This window comes from Bison bison, unplaced genomic scaffold (assembly GCF_000754665.1).
Source record: "Bison bison bison isolate TAMUID 2011002044 unplaced genomic scaffold, Bison_UMD1.0 scf7180017864203, whole genome shotgun sequence".
NCBI lineage: Eukaryota > Metazoa > Chordata > Mammalia > Artiodactyla > Bovidae > Bison > Bison bison.
The window spans coordinates 1375471-1391026 of record NW_011494775.1 but is presented as its reverse complement, the minus strand read 5'-3'; the positions used below and the strand labels follow the sequence as shown (position 1 = coordinate 1391026).

Here is a 15556-nt window from a genome sequence, read left to right as displayed (position 1 = left end):
TGGTGCTTCTCAGCACACCCTCCTCCCCTCCTCACAGCTGGAGCGAGAAGACTAAGGACCCAGGCTCGGGAGAGTGACCAGTATCCTGCAGCACTGCTACCTCAGGCGGTGGTCTAGCCCCTCTGCATCTCACATCTTTATCTGTAAAATGAAGATAATAGTAGTAACTCAGAAGACCATGATAAGGATTAAATGTGTGGATAAAAGCAAAGTACTTAGAAAAGTGCTGGCACATAGCAAATACTCAGTAAATGTTAGCTATGACTATTATTTCATGGGTTTTGATATTTTATAAGTCAACATATTTAATAAACAGCTGTGTATCTCTGATAAAATATATTTGCATTTTTAATGATTTAAACATAACAAAATATCTATACAACCTCTAGTTCTTATAATAAACTTTAAAAAAAAAATCAGTTTATTTATAGCCAAATCTCTGCTTCCTCTTCTGGTGCCTGACACCATTTCACTCACCTCTCAGTGATCACCCGGCAGTTGTCCACGTACCCACTGAGGGGACTGGCCTCTCTGGGCCTCACTGAAGAGCTTCATGGATCTGGCACTGTGCCAGACAATAGACACCAAAGGAACCCAGACTCTGTCCAGTACATCTTGAAGAAAAAATATTTTTTAACTAAAAGCACGCAGGAGTGGGTCTGTCCTTTTCATGTCTGAGACAGGATAGACAGCCTGGGTGACAGAAATAAAATACTGAGAAAGGTTCTCACAGTTCAGCTTTTATTAAAATTAAAGGAACATAAATTACAGGAAACTAGAACACGAGTCCTGTTAAAAGAATACATGTGAGGAACTGTTTTCCTCAGCTAGCACTGTAACCGATGGAGCAGGTGACAAGTGTTCTTTCATAAGCTCTGTGGTTCCTACCATCCAAGCAGAGAACACCCGATCAAGGACCTGACTCATGCAGTGTGGTGTACAGGGCGTCAGGGATCAAGTCTGCCTGCCAATGGACAGCCACATGGACACAGCACCCACACAGACATACAGATTCAGTGCCTTGAATTTGCTTTCAAAGAAAGTATTTTACACATTATGTACGAATTAAACAAGAAGTCCAACAAAGGTTCTTATTGCCACTGAAAAGGGGATAAAATAACTTGAAATCTCATAACCAAAGGTGAGAACGTAGCACCGGGGCACTTTGTTGCTCCAAATGCTCCAGTCCCATGAATTACTGCTTGGCCAATGCTGAATCTGTAAGCCATGAGCCCCATGACAAGGGGTGCGCAGGGGCTCTGAGGTTGTGATTATCCACTATGGAAGAGACCTCTGACACTCCCAAATGTCAGAGGTGCCGCGAGCTCTCCTGCTTGGGCAATAGATACACAGCATGGCTGAATATGAGGGGCTTAGGACTCTAGATAGTGCAAAAACTTAAAACAAAAAAAAATACATTCTAACCTCCTCGCCTCTCTCGGCAAACAGAAAAACTCCAGCTAATTGGATTATGAGTTTGCTCAGCTTCCCAACTTGATCCACCAAGGTACGAATGGGGAGCACAGAGGCAAGTCAAATGGCACCTGTCCCAAAAATAATAAAGATTCTTTACATGAGACTAATTGCCAGATAAATACACAAAATAGAGCCTGGAGTGTAGACACAGCTCAAGAGACGAGTAAGTTGTAAGTATAGTATGAACATCTGCAAAGCACACGCTGATCACATTCTTAGCAGGGTCCATGACCACTCTTTTCAAGTTCCTTGACAAGATGCTTTCTCAAGAGACATACATCATCCAGCAGCAAAGGGCTTAGGCCTGAAGCTCTGAAGAACAAGGATATAGGAAAGAATGAAGACTAGTCAGCTGGACCTAGAACCTCCTTGGAGTATATGCTGAAGGGCAGGCCTTTCCCTGGGCTTCTCCATGCCAGACTCCAGGCCAGACTGTGAGAGATGCCAGGAGATGGGCCAACCAGACTCACCCTGCCTCACTCCTGCCGAAAGCCTGTCTCCAGAAAAAGCAGACAGGCATCATAGATGGGTAAGTGCTGCATTAGGCTTACTGTTAAACCCTGAACAACTAAAAAAACACCAGTGATTTATGTGTTTTTTAGCAATCTCCCTTGCATGTGTTGTAAGAAAGAAACCTCCAAGTCAGCCTGAAGCTACTGAAAAATCAGTTTGGGTAAGGTGAGAAACAAAGGGAAAATACCTACAGGCATGGATGATGTTCGAGTGAATGGCACAATAGAACATAACATTTCATTATCATGGATAATAAGAAGCAATTCAAATATTGTGAAAAATTATTTTATAAAAATATCTACATTAAAATTTTAGCCTGAAAGCTATAGCTTCAGTTTTATAAAAAGGCAATCTTTGAAAGCATCTGGCTCAGGAAGATACAAACATTACACAACAGATATCAAAGTAAGACAGCTCAGAAAGCATCTTAGGGGATATTGCAACTGGTTTGTCACAAAAAGAATTAAGTATTCTTATTGCATAGCAGAAAATGAGGTCACTTTCATTTGCATAATACTGCAACTTTTTAGATGGAGAGATGCCATTGGGTACTTAAGAGAAATAACTTTGGAATTCAGTCTGACTTCTCTGTTGTCCAAATCAGTATCCAAGTAGAGTCTAGGCTGCTTCTAACCTTGGGCTGCAATTCCATTTCATCACTGTGATCAGACTTCAGATACACCACTGGCAAAGCTGCATTCACAAGCAGTTGTGGCTGTCAGAATAGGGGTATGGGGGGCTCACCTACCACATGACCAGCACAGACTTGAAAACAAGTCTGTTGTGCCCACTGTAGGGAGAAAATCATATGGTGGTAAAGGGAGAGCTAGTTTTGGACGGCATCTGCGGGCAGATACAGCACATTGGCTTTTTGGTGATGACGTACCAGTGTTCTAGTCCCCATGAGAAAGGACGCATGGAGGTGAGATGAACACAGCCTCAGAACACTGCCAACAGGGGCAGCACTTCCTGGGCAGGGAGACGTAAGAAGGGGCCAACAGCAAAAATCCAAAAGCAGAAAACACGCTGGCTAGCTCTCATGGAGGGGACCCCCTCTGGGAAGATGACCATGAACAGTAGCCTCCCCTACACAAGCATGATAAGCATGAAAGTTCAGCTTCTAAGTGTTGGGGGGTACTTCACGTTTCATTTGAAATCAGGAGCTGTGTGACGGCACGCATCAGACCCCAACCCCCAACCTTATCACCAATACACATGCACGCACACACACACTCACACACGCACCCTGAAACAAAGTCCCAAACCTTCCTCAGAGAGGGAGGAGAACAACATTTGGAACAGAAAGCACATTCCTTCAGCTTCTGATCCAGAGTCAGGCAGGGCTCTGAAACCACAGCCACCTCCATGCCAGTTAAGGGCGGAAAGCCCAGCTAACAGCATGTCTTGATCTCTTTGGATCTTCGGAACTGTTCTTCCAGGTCCATCAAAGCTGGATATTTCAGCCCCTTCCCAAGGCTGCTAAAGACCCTGGGTGCCTTGGTGTTCTCCAAACATCTCACTGATATAATATCTGCTCAACATCGGAAGATGTTTCCCCCTCAAGAGAGTTGAGTGGTTCGTGCAAGATAAATATACAGTAAATACACAGAGTGGCCAATTCGCTGGGGAGAGTCCTGGGTGTCTAACTTGGGGTGAAGTGGGAAGAATGCCAGCCTTCTGCAAAATCTGCTTGGAAGGGGCCCAGTTGTATCAGAAGTCCAATGTCAGGGTTCATAAAGCTCCTTGGCTCCCTAAGGGTGGACCCTGACAACAGGGAGGGTAAATCCCAGTCCCCAAGTTGTGAGGCTGCTCCAGACATAAGATCTCCCCTCCTTATGCTGGAAATTCCAATATAAGCAACTTGCTAGTTCAGGAACAGTACAGCTTTAATTTTCTTCTTCTTTTTTTTTAAATGCAAGTGAGTCTGTGCACCCTCAAATACCCCTCTCCAGATGCCTGAAGTTCTGTCATTAATCATTTTACCTGTGAATTAGCAAACCTTTCATCAAGCTCCTCTCTCAAAATGCAAGTATTCCTGAGAGACATCACACATCCAGGGCCTAGCACCATGTCTCCCCTCACGGAAGCAAGGAGTGGGATTTCTGAGGGCTGGAGAGACGGTATAGGCCTGGAATGGGGGAGAGGACAAGGGTGTCAGACAGACTAGGACCTTCATCACAGACTGCTGATGGCCAGGGCCAGCCGGTACACCCCTTTAAAGTCATCCGTGTCCATTTGAATCACACGAGTCCATCCAGTGCAAGGAAAAACCTATCTTTAGGTTTGGAGGTAGGGTGACCTTTTACTTCACCACCAAACCAGAACACTTATGAGAGTAAAATGGGATGCTCTGAATAATTAAACCTGGATAATAAGTATAAACAGAGGCGTCCTATCCCAGGAAAACCCAGAAGCAGGGTCTTCTCTGAGACTGCTATGGGCAAGGACCAAAGCCCTCCCACTTGGTTTTGTTGCTTTTATTTCCCATGTATTTTTTTCTCCAGTGTGTTTTTCAGTGCTTCACTGAAGAGCTAGTTTTCTCAGCTGAAGAGACACAAAATCTCCCAAACTTGGAATCCATTACATCAAAGACCAGGGGCCTGGAGACCAGGCAGTTCTGATGAGAACTTCTGGGAGAAGAGGTGAAGGAAGAGCACCCAGCCAAGGGGCTGGAGAACCCACGGTCCTAGTTCTAGTGCACAGAGGACACGGGGCAGCTTCAGGACAGCCCCACTCTTCTGCAGACAGCGCCAGTGGTCTAGGCCAGCACGTGGGCCTGGTCATTTCTGGACATTCCTGGTGTGTCCAACTGCACTTCCAGTAGACAGCAGCTTTCGTAGTCCCAAGGTCCCCATGGGCCAATCCAGAAGAGAGGCTTCTGTGACTTGTTTTTTAGCATAGCAGAAGGATCAGTAGTACAGAAATGGAGTAGACCGTCATCATCCCCCAACTTAGTGAAGCAAAACGTTCTGCACACGCACATACACACACACACCCCTACACACACACACACACACACACACACACACAAGTTCCAGCTTCTCTAATACCCCTATAGAAACACACACACACACACACACAATGCTCAAAGGTGCAGCCAGAACTATCAGGAACCCACTGCTCAAGGCAGGAGACAAAACACCTCATGGAAGCCAGGGGTCAACCACTGTCTTCCCACCCAGACAATACGGCCAAGTTGGAGGAGGGCAGTTCCCACCCCACTGCAGACTCCGGCAGCGAGTGGCATCCAACCAGCGTGGTCCTGCTGTGCTGAGTCACAGGCAGCACCCCTCCCTTCCTCCACCTCCTGGCAGTGGGAGTTGGGGTCACAAGGGCTTGTGAATCACAGCAACACCTAAGATGAAAGGGGGAGAAAGTTACCATATTATTAATAGTTTCTGCAAACTTATTCAGAGTCTCAAGGAGTTCATGAACAACATCCCAAGCCACAGTCAAGGGAAATGGGCATGACCAAACACTGAAGGGCCTGTGGACTCAGGTTGTCAGCAGCTGCTGCTTCCTGCTGTAACAGCTAAGTCCCCAAAAGATGCTTAAACATAAAGCACAGTCCCTCAACGCCACAGATGAGAGGTCTCACCTCGCATCATCACACCAACTCATCTCATACTGTAATGACTCCTCTTTCCAGCACTCAGCACCCTCACTGGAAACCTCACAGCTCTAAGTTTGTATCACTTTAAGAGAAGTGATGAGTGATTCATGCCCCCTTTTAGCAGACATGGAAATGAACTGGAAAGAACAATGGACTGACTTCATGGCAGCAAGAACAAGTAAATTCCCATCCTAGCTCTGCCACCGCTCAAGCTGCATTGTGGCTTCAGATAAGTCCATGTACCTCTTTAGGCTCCGTTCCCATATATTTAAGGTCATCTAACTGAATGTGAAAGTCGCTCAGTTGTGTCTGACTCTTTGCAACCCCATGGAATTCTCCAGGCCAGAATACTGGAGTGGGTAGCCTTTCCCTTCTCCAGGGGATTTTCCCAAGCCAGGGGTCGAACCCAGGTCTCCCACATTGCAGACGGATTCTTTACCAGCTGAGCCACAAGGGAAGCCCAAGAATATTGGAGTGGGTAGCCTAATCCTTCTCCAGTGGATCTTCCCAACCCAGGAATTGAACTGGGGTCTCCTGCGTTACAGGCAGATTCTTTACCAACTGAGCTATCAACGGAAGCCCATCTAACTGAAAGATCCCTCCAATGCTAAATTCTACGCGTGGATAAACATTCCAAACATGTCTGTATGTGTTACTGTTTTAGCCAAGTTGAACCACACTCAACAGCTAACTTATGAGCCTAAAATCTTACGTGTAATGGGCTGCAGCTGTGCAGCAGACATTTGCAGGCTGACTCACCCAACACCCCTTCTACTTGCTGTCCTCTGCTACTGAGAGTAGCAAGTTTCAAGCTCAGGTTCCCAGACTTCCTTGCAGCTGGAGGTGCTGCAATCCTGGCCTATGCAATTGTAAATACAAGTCTGCCAGTACTGCAGCTTTGGCTTTCTCCCTTGACCTGCCGGAAGAAGCTCACGTAAGGTGCAAGGGGCAGCAGGAGCTATTCATAAAGCTGGCAGAACAGAAAAGACAGGAGGAACCTGATTCTTCAATAACAGTCTGAACCTCCAGGCTAGCCAGGGACTCCTTTCTGCCTGGGACAAATACATACATACAAATAAGATACTTCCTTATTTAAGCAAGTACCTGACAGGTTTTCTGGTACCTGCAGCTGAACCAAATTCTAACTTACAGGTAAGGTATAACTAGGGGCCCTACTTTAACATATTCCCATGACTAGACTATCAAATCTGGTTGAAAATAAGATTGAGAGAACATCGCTAAAAGAAAGCCCAGGACACCCAAATGGTGAGATTCTGTTGAGACACGCATTTCATGTCAATATCTGGATAAAGGTTCAGACAGAAAAGATCAGAGGTGGCAGAATCCACGTCCTCAGACCCAGATGTGCTGTCTGCCTTTCAGAACATCCTGCCTGCACCTGAGGCTCCTCCTTCTCAAGGTAGCATTTCTTTAAAAAGCAGACTCCTGTACTGCTTTTTATATAAGCTTTCTGATTATAAAATAAAATATTCCCATTATGGAAATTTTAGATAACACAGAAGAACACCAAGAAAAAAAAAAAATTAATCCCTACATACAAAGAGAATCACCATTCTCTTTTTTGGAATATATCCTGACTTCTAATGATAGTCATAATCAGCCACTGAGTGGTTTCTACCTGCCAGACAGGCATTGTGCTAGGTGCTTTCCACATATTCTCACATTTCATTCTCACAACAGCCCCAAGAGGCTTGATATGATTTTATTTTCATTTCACAAATGAGAAAACGGGGGTTCAATCAGACTGACTGACTTGCCCAGAGGCCCAGGGCTAGTGGCAGAGCTGGGACTTGAGTTCAGATGTGATTCCAATATCCATTTCTGTAAGCAGGAGCTAGTCCAAGCCCCATGACCCAGGACTGCTCGACCAAGCTCACATGGTACATATACTTTGCATCATCCTTTTTTTAACCTAATAGCCTGTCGCAAACATATTCTCATATTAAAAACACGTCTGCTGTATAAATATTCCACAGCTTATTTAGCTATGTCCCTCACGTCTGACAATAAGTATTTCTCAGTTTTTTGCTATGATAAATAATGCTCCAATAAATAACTTTGTCCATAAATCTTTGCACGTCAGGCCATTTCCGTCGATTCTAAGATAACAGATTCACTCAGTCAATGGGTTTGAACATAAACTGCACATCTGCTCGTCTCCCTGCCACCTACTTCTGGAGTAAGCAAACAGTAAAGGAATGGACATGAAATACTCAGCACATACCCAAAACTCTAACCACTCACACCTGCACTTTCCCCTCTCATTAAGACTCACATGGAGCCAAGGGGGCATCTTTCACTGGCCTCCCTGCCTCATACAGGAAAATGCCCTGCACTTTTCACTTCAGCTTTGGAGAGAAAATGAGAGTGCTGGTTTTAATAAGTAACAGTGAGAACAGAATCACTCTAGGACCAAAATGCCCTGAAATCTTTTCTATTTAGTTGATAAAAATCCTCAATGAGGGAAAAAAAAAAAAAAGGTAAAATAAATTCATTAATTGAAGCTGTGGGCAGACAGAACGCAATACAAAGCCCTTTGAGCCTGCATGGCATAGTCTTCCTTTGCACTAAGAGCCAAACAAAATGAAATAATGACCTTTCTAATGTAAAATAGAATAAGAATACCATTGGAGTCATAGTGAATGATAATGGTCATAAAATACTTAGGACAATTACTGGCATATTGTATGTGCTCAATAAATAAATGTTAGCTCTAACTCTTCCAGTTTCTGGAGAACCAGATACAAGGAGCTGAGCTACATAGATATATTTGCTTGTCTCCCTGGAGACCCTTGACCTCAGCCCCACCAACTCCGATCCTGTGCCCTACACCTCACCAAAACTGTCACACACACCCACTACCATAGGCATTTTCCTGGCAGCCCAGTGGTTAAGACTCTGTGCTTCCTGTGCAAGGGGCATGTGTTCAATCCTTGGTCAGGGAACTGATTCCACACGCCAAAAAAAAAAAGGCTTCTACAGCAGCTTCTTTCCTCCCCCCTCCCTCCAGCCTCTTGCTTCATCCCCCAACCCTGAGTTATGGTAGCACAAAAGGCATGGGCTTAGGACTGGGTTTGAATTCTGACTCTGACACTTTTTTTAGTCACTTGATCCTGGACAGATTATTTAAACATTCCAAACTTCAGTTTCATCATCTATAAAATGGAAGGATACAGTCTCATTCAACCAGAGGGTTGTTGAAAAGAATATCTTGTAGGTAAAGATTTATAAACAAAGTTATTTACTAGAGCATTACTTATCATAGCAAAAGAAGACTCTGAGAACTACTTAATGTCTGACATGAGGGGAAGTAGCTAAGCTGTGAAACAGTTACCATATCTAACACACCGCTTTGTGGTGCAGGGAGTGGGTACCCAGCAAAAAACAGCTATCTGTGTAGCTGTGACCCAGCCTTTAAGTTTAGGTAGGCTTTGTCTCCTCCAGGAAGTATTCCCTAACTCTGCCACTTCTCGCATGTCATGTCCTAAAGCCTGTGTAGCACATTTCTTTTAGCACTTACATGTACATTATCTTGTATTTCCTGGTTTTGGAGGCTGGTCAGGAAGGGCAATGAAATTCTAAAACCTCTTATGACAACTCAGATCAGTTGGAAGGGATTCCCTGGAACACTGTTAAGAGTTCGGAGGCTACCTTCAATTTCACTGGGGAAATGAGTGTTAATTACAGGTATCTGCCGTGGGCACAGCATGAAGGAGTGGTGACATGTGACAATCATCTGCCATCCCTGGAGGAGGCACTTGGTCCCAAGTTAAGCAAACTGACCTGACCTGGGCCCCACCTGCCCCACCCCATCCCGGGCCCTAGTGTGGGGGTGCGGGTAGGGTGGAGCACACTGACCTGCATAGCTCCGCCCTGTGCTCATGTTGGTTGGCAGCAGTGTCCACTTGTCAGTGACAGGATTGTAGTACTCCACCGAAGCCAAGTTACAGGATCCATCATCCCCGCCAACCACATACAGGAGCCCATTCACTGCACAGACCCCTGGGAATCAAATAGAGGCCAGAGGAGGCATGAGAGCAGGAGCACAGAGAATGGGCGAGAGACAAGTCTAGATTGCCCTGGGGGCGCTCTTCCTTCCCTTTGTGGTAGCACAATAGATATTTGGCTCCTCAGGTTTAACTCTGCTCAACGAATGAATACCCAACAGTCACTGGGCTCTGAGGAGCCCCCTTCCTAACAAGGTCATGTCTCTGACCAGGCAGCTTTCACAATGATGCAGGCCCACAGATGTTCCTTGCTCTGGCACAGAGCACCATAGGTACAGGCCCCGTTCTACTGCACAGGCACACAGGCCTCCCACACTCAGTCTGAGCTAAGAAAGAAGACAGCTCAGGGGATCTCACCCACACTACTTCTACTCTGCTTGGTTCCCTGATAAGCCGTGTTTCATCAACACTGCGGGGCACTAACGGTTGTGCTTGTAATCGCTTCATACAACTGGTGTCTAAATCCACATACAGTTTTCAGGGAAAAGGCTTTCCACCCACCCTGATCTCAGAGGCAGCTGGTTTGGGGGCAAGGTCTCATGTAACAGGGACTCAAGAATAGGAAATGTAAGTACTGCTCATTAAGATTTTAAAAGGCCACAGTCAAATATTCTGTGTTTTTTTTTTCAAAAATAAGATTCAGGGATTATGTGCTCAGATGCTCAATCGGGTCCAGCTCTTTACGACCCCATGGGCTGTAGCCCAGCAGGCTCCTCTGTCCATGGGGATTCTCCAGGCAAGAATACTGGAGTGGGTTGCCATGACCGCCTTCAGGGAATCTTCCCAACCCAGGGATTGAACCCATGTCTCCTGCACTGCCAGCTGGATTCTTGACCACTTTTGCCACCTGGGAAGCCCTAATTCAGGGATTGTGCTGTGTGCTTAGTTGCTCAGTCATGTCAGACTCTTTGCGATCCCATGGACTATAGCCCACAAGGCTCCTCTGACCATGGGGATTCTCCAGGCAAGAATCCTGGAGTGGGTTACCATGCGCTCCTCCAGGGTATCCTCCCAACCCAGGGACTGAACCCAGGCTTCCTGCATTGCAGGTGGATTCTTTACCATCTGAGCCACCAGGGAAGCTCAAGAATACCGGGGTGGGTAGCCTATCCCTTCTACAGGGGATCTTCCGGATCCAGGAATTGAACTGGGGTCTCCTGCATTGTAGATGGATTCTTTACCACCTGATCTACCAGGGAAGCCCAATTCAGGGGTGAGTGATACTCAGAAAGTAGTTATAACCAGTATTGGTGAACATACTCTCAAATACTGGTGAGCATAAAAGGCACCACTTTCCTAGGTGATGTCAAAAACACACATACTCCCTCTGAATCCAAGATTTCACTTCTGACCTTTTATTCTAAGAAATAATTTTAAATGTGTGCATTAATTAGCTATAAAGGCTATTTATAATAGCCAAAGCATTACTTACAGAAAAGATGGAAATGACCTAAATGTCCAATAGCAGCCTGGCTCTTTAAATTATGTTACAGCCATTTACAATAATATTATGTAAATAGGCTTAGTGTTATAATAAGATATTCATAAAAGATTGTAAAGTGGATCTAAAAAGGCAGGTTTTAATAAAGCAGTATTACAGCAAGATTCTATTTTTGTTATAAAAAATAGAAATATCTATATGCGAATGTGTGCTTACACATGCATTTACATCTAAACCTAATCCTTGCATTAGCTGCCTTGAAGGTTCTGTAATTCCTCATTCATGTGGCTCAAGGCCAAATGCCAGGTTATATCACAGCAGGCTTAGACAATGAGCAAATTAATAAACTCCCCTCTATTTACACTTTCAACAAGTCAGCTGCAAATGGGTTTAGCGAACAGGTAATTTGAGTATAAAGGAAATAAGTATGCCTGAAAGTCACCTGCTTGTATTTCCAGCCAGGGAAGTTGGGCTAAGCTAACACTTGGATAGAGTGAGAAGGCATAAAGCAAGATATACCAACATAAGACATGACCCATAGGGCAAAGGTCTAAAAGGAAATGGTTTAACAGAGGTATCAATCTCCAGGAACAAAACTCTAAACACTCTAAGGAAAATCATTCCTACAGGAAGGAAAAGGGGAGGGGAAGGGAAGGGAAGGAGAGACAGGAAATACAAACAAGAGAATAAGGAAAGTGGTCCTTTTGGAGAATGGATCACAAATCCTTTCATGGATGCCACTGAAAGGAAGGAAATCAGTTTCTGGGGGGAAGTGAGAGGTTCTCAGACATCGGCAAAGAAAAGATAGAACCAAGTGTCATTGTGTGGCCCTGTCCACACAGCTCCAGGCTTAGCTGCCCAACAAAGCCATTGGGCCTGGGCACACTGCTCCTCTGGGTCTGAGTCCATCCATGTGCAGTGAAAGTCCTCATGCTTCACTGGGAGGGAAGGAACCTTCTGCCTCTAAGAGGGGGCCCTCTGGCTAGCTTTGGGGGTTCCATGCTCTCCCTGCCCAGCAAATGGATACTCCCTGCTCAGGATACAAGCTCAGCCCCAGGCCACAGGAGCTCTCCGTTCTGCCTCTTTTACGGCCAGTGTTTGCAAGGAGAAAACACCCACAACCTCCCCATAAGGAAAACAGGAAGGAGCCATCATATTACCTGCATTGCGTCGGCACATGTTCATGTCTGCCACCTGCTTCCAGGTATTTGTTCCAGGATCGTAAACCTCGACACTCTTCCTCACCAAGGGCCCATCGTGCCCACCTGTGGCGTACAGCTGCCCACTGAGGACCCCAACCCCTGAAAGGCAGAGCACAGAGTCCCAGCCTCAGGTTGGCTGCCACGACCAGAAACCAGGAGGCCTGGCACCCATCCTGGACAGTCATCACCAGCAGGGTGACAGGGGGAGTGCTATTTTGTCTCTCTAGAACTCAGGGTCCTCGTCTGTAAAACAAGTATAATGACACCCTGCCTGCCTCATAAAATCGCCAACCAGAAAACCTCCAAATAGAAGGCAAATATGACCTCATTTCTATTTAGAGACACGTAAAAATATACATAATACACGTGTGTGTGTGTGTGTGTGTGTGTAGTAAAGAGACTTCAAATGGAAACGACACAGCAGGTGTGCTGAGATCATGACTGCTGAGACTTCCCTGCTTATCTGGAATCAGAAGCCATCCTTTCTGCCCCTGGGCTCTTCTCCTAAGTGGCAGAGGGGCCCTGAACCACTCTCGGTAGTGATAAGCCTCAGCTGAGGGCCAGGACTGCATCGTTTATAGGTTTCAGCATAACCTTTTGACATTCTCTAATACAAGCCAAGAGGATGTCATCCTTTAATACAAGAGGATGAGATGGTTGGATGGCATCACCAATGCAATGGACATGAACTTGGGCAAACTCCAGGAGAGGATGAGGAAGAGAGGCCTGGCGTGCTGCAGTCCATGGGGTCACAAAGAGTCGGACAAGACTGAACAACAACAACAATACAATCAAGGAAATAAAATCCAGAAAGCAGGTGGGTGGCACAGTGCCCTAGAAAAGGCAGCTGACATGGTGGCCAGGATACCTGGGTTCTGGACCTGTGTCTCTAACCTGCCCACCAGGTGGTGCTGCCCTTTCAAGGCCTTGGTTCTCGCATGTGTACAGTGAGGGAGCCAGACTAGATGGGTAGTTTCAGTGGACCACCGACTACTCCACTCCATGGACAGGCTGCAGCTCAATTAGCTGGGGAATTTTTGAAAACATAGATTTCCACAGCCTCACTCCCAGAGACGTTGGCCAGGAATCAGAAAAAGTGCCTCGGGTGATTGCAACGTGCAGACAGGTTTCAGACCCAAGGTCTCAATTTCCAGAATATAAACTTCACGTGGACGAGAACCACGCTTGCCTTATCATGTCGGTTGCCCTGTGCCTGATGGCACATAGTAGGTTCTCAACAAATACTGCTTGAATGACAAGACGTATAAAATCCCACCAGTAATTATGCGAGGGTGCAAATGGTTCCTCGCAGTTGCCCTAAACTAACAGCAGATGGTGGTGTTGCATCAACAGTGGCTATCTGATGAACTCCTGTTAATAAATACAATTCACTGCGTTCCCAAGCTGCCTCACCTTCCCCTTCTCCATGCTCAGAGGAACAAGCACACGCTGGAACCTAGAGATGGCCTCTTTTCTGCACAGACATCTGCTGGCACTGCCCACCCCTGCTGAGGAGGCACTCAGGGACACCAAGCCCTTCTGCGGCCTCCTCTGCTAAAGTTCACGCAGAGGTGAACAGTGTGAGCCACCGGGGCCCACGTGCCAGGGTCTCTGGGTCTTTAGAGAACACCTACCAGCACAAGTACGTGGGTGCCCAGCTCCAGAGGGGAGGCGTCCCCGGATCTTAGGGAGGTGAAGCTCTAAAGAAACACTGCCCCGGGATCCTGAGGCCAGGGCACTGAGGAAAGAATCCATCTCGGGGAAGGAGACGCCCCCTGAATTGAGGTCACTGTGCCTCCCTCGTCACCATCCAGGGCCTCTGGCCCAGGTGAGAGGCACGAATAACCTGAGGGACATCCACTCAGCAGTGACCCCTGGGCAGCCCAACACAGAGCAGTAAGGCCTCCAGAGGCAGCTCTATCCACAGAAGGAGGCTGAACTTTCTGAGGTGGCTCTGTGCTTGGCTTTGCTCAGGGCCGCCCCTCCACACCTTCTGCTCCAGGTGTTCCTGGGAACAGCCACACACCTCAGGGTGCTGCTCTGCTCCTGAGGAGCTGCCCCTGCTCCCTGGGCTGTGACCACTAGCTCTCACACCTCAGTCACACATAGGATTTCCAGTAAGAAAAAGAAGACTCTAGCAATACTATCAACTGAAATTGCTAAAACAGCCCTGTGAAGGAAGGAGAACCAGGAGACGTGAATTGAACTGGACCCTCAGGAATACCTACTGCAACCCACTCATTTCACACCTGAAAAAGTGGAGGCCAAGACCACATAGCACACTCGAGTGGACCCAGAACCAAGGTCCAGACCTCCTGCCCTCCAGGCATGTGCTGCGTGTTCAGGAAGGACCAACCTGTCAGGATCGGCAGAGACGAGCTCCCTAAAAATAGCCTTCCAAACACAAATGCTTCTTAAATGGAATCATACAGCTTTTTTTTTTCTAACTAGTGAGTGAGTATACAGTGATTCTTGAAAAACATTAAAACAGCGTAAAAAAATAAATAAAATAAAGTAAAACAGCCTAATTTTCAAGGAATGCTGAGGATGTGGTCATGTGTTTGGTGGTATAAATGAGATCACAACTCAATCTTCAAAAATACAAAAAAGATAAAGTAATAACATTGTGGGGAAAAGCTTTCAGTTGTGGCTTTCCTTCCCAGAAGTCACATGGCCTACCCGCCAGCGAGGGTGGTCATCCGTCACCACTGCCACAGGAACCGGGGACAGAGAGCCGGTGCCCAGCCCCCAGAGCCTCCGTCTGCCCTCCCAGACCCTCTCCCCTGGGCCCCCACGTGAATGGAGCAGACAAAGCAGGGAAGGAGGGGCTGCTGCTCCACTTCCTGGAAAATCCCAAAGCTCCTGGTCTTCCCCCAGGAGGCCAAAGTGGGCCACACATGGGGATTTATTCTCCTCCCACGTCAGGAAGGGGGCTGATCTGAAGAAAAGTTGGGGAAGAGACACCAGTTTATCTCCAAATACAAACCTGACTTTTGACCCCCTAAGACAAAGACAGGCAAGCTTTAGCTTTTCCAGGGAAGACTGGGACTTCATAAGAATGAGACTCAGATAACCTGAGGTCAGAAAAAGCTAACTTTGAAGGGAGACAGACCTGAGTAGGAATCCTGACTCTGCCAGTGACTAATGAAAATGACAAATGACAAGACCTTGGGCTAACTAACCCCTGGTTGACTCACTTTCTAAACCTGCTGAGTGGAGTTACGTTGTGTGAGCTATATTGTGAACCCCTGCAGGGTTGTGATGAGGATTAAACATAAATGAG

At 46.5% G+C, this 15556-nt stretch overlaps 1 protein-coding gene across 4 annotated transcripts in view; it reads right to left on the bottom strand.

Annotated features, from left to right (window-relative positions):
- Nucleotides 1-727: 727 nt before the first annotated feature.
- KLHL3 (kelch-like family member 3) overlaps nucleotides 728-15556 on the bottom strand; it is a 126956-nt gene continuing 112127 nt past the window's right edge. For all 4 annotated transcript variants that reach the window (XM_010844473.1, XM_010844472.1, XM_010844474.1 and 1 more), the window contains 3 exons: nucleotides 12232-12372; nucleotides 9482-9625; nucleotides 728-5344 (listed from right to left, as the gene is read on the bottom strand). In XM_010844473.1, the coding sequence (XP_010842775.1) occupies nucleotides 5316-5344; nucleotides 9482-9625; nucleotides 12232-12372 (314 nt within the window). In that variant the 3' untranslated portion in view covers nucleotides 728-5315. The remainder of the gene's footprint in view (nucleotides 5345-9481; nucleotides 9626-12231; nucleotides 12373-15556) is intronic.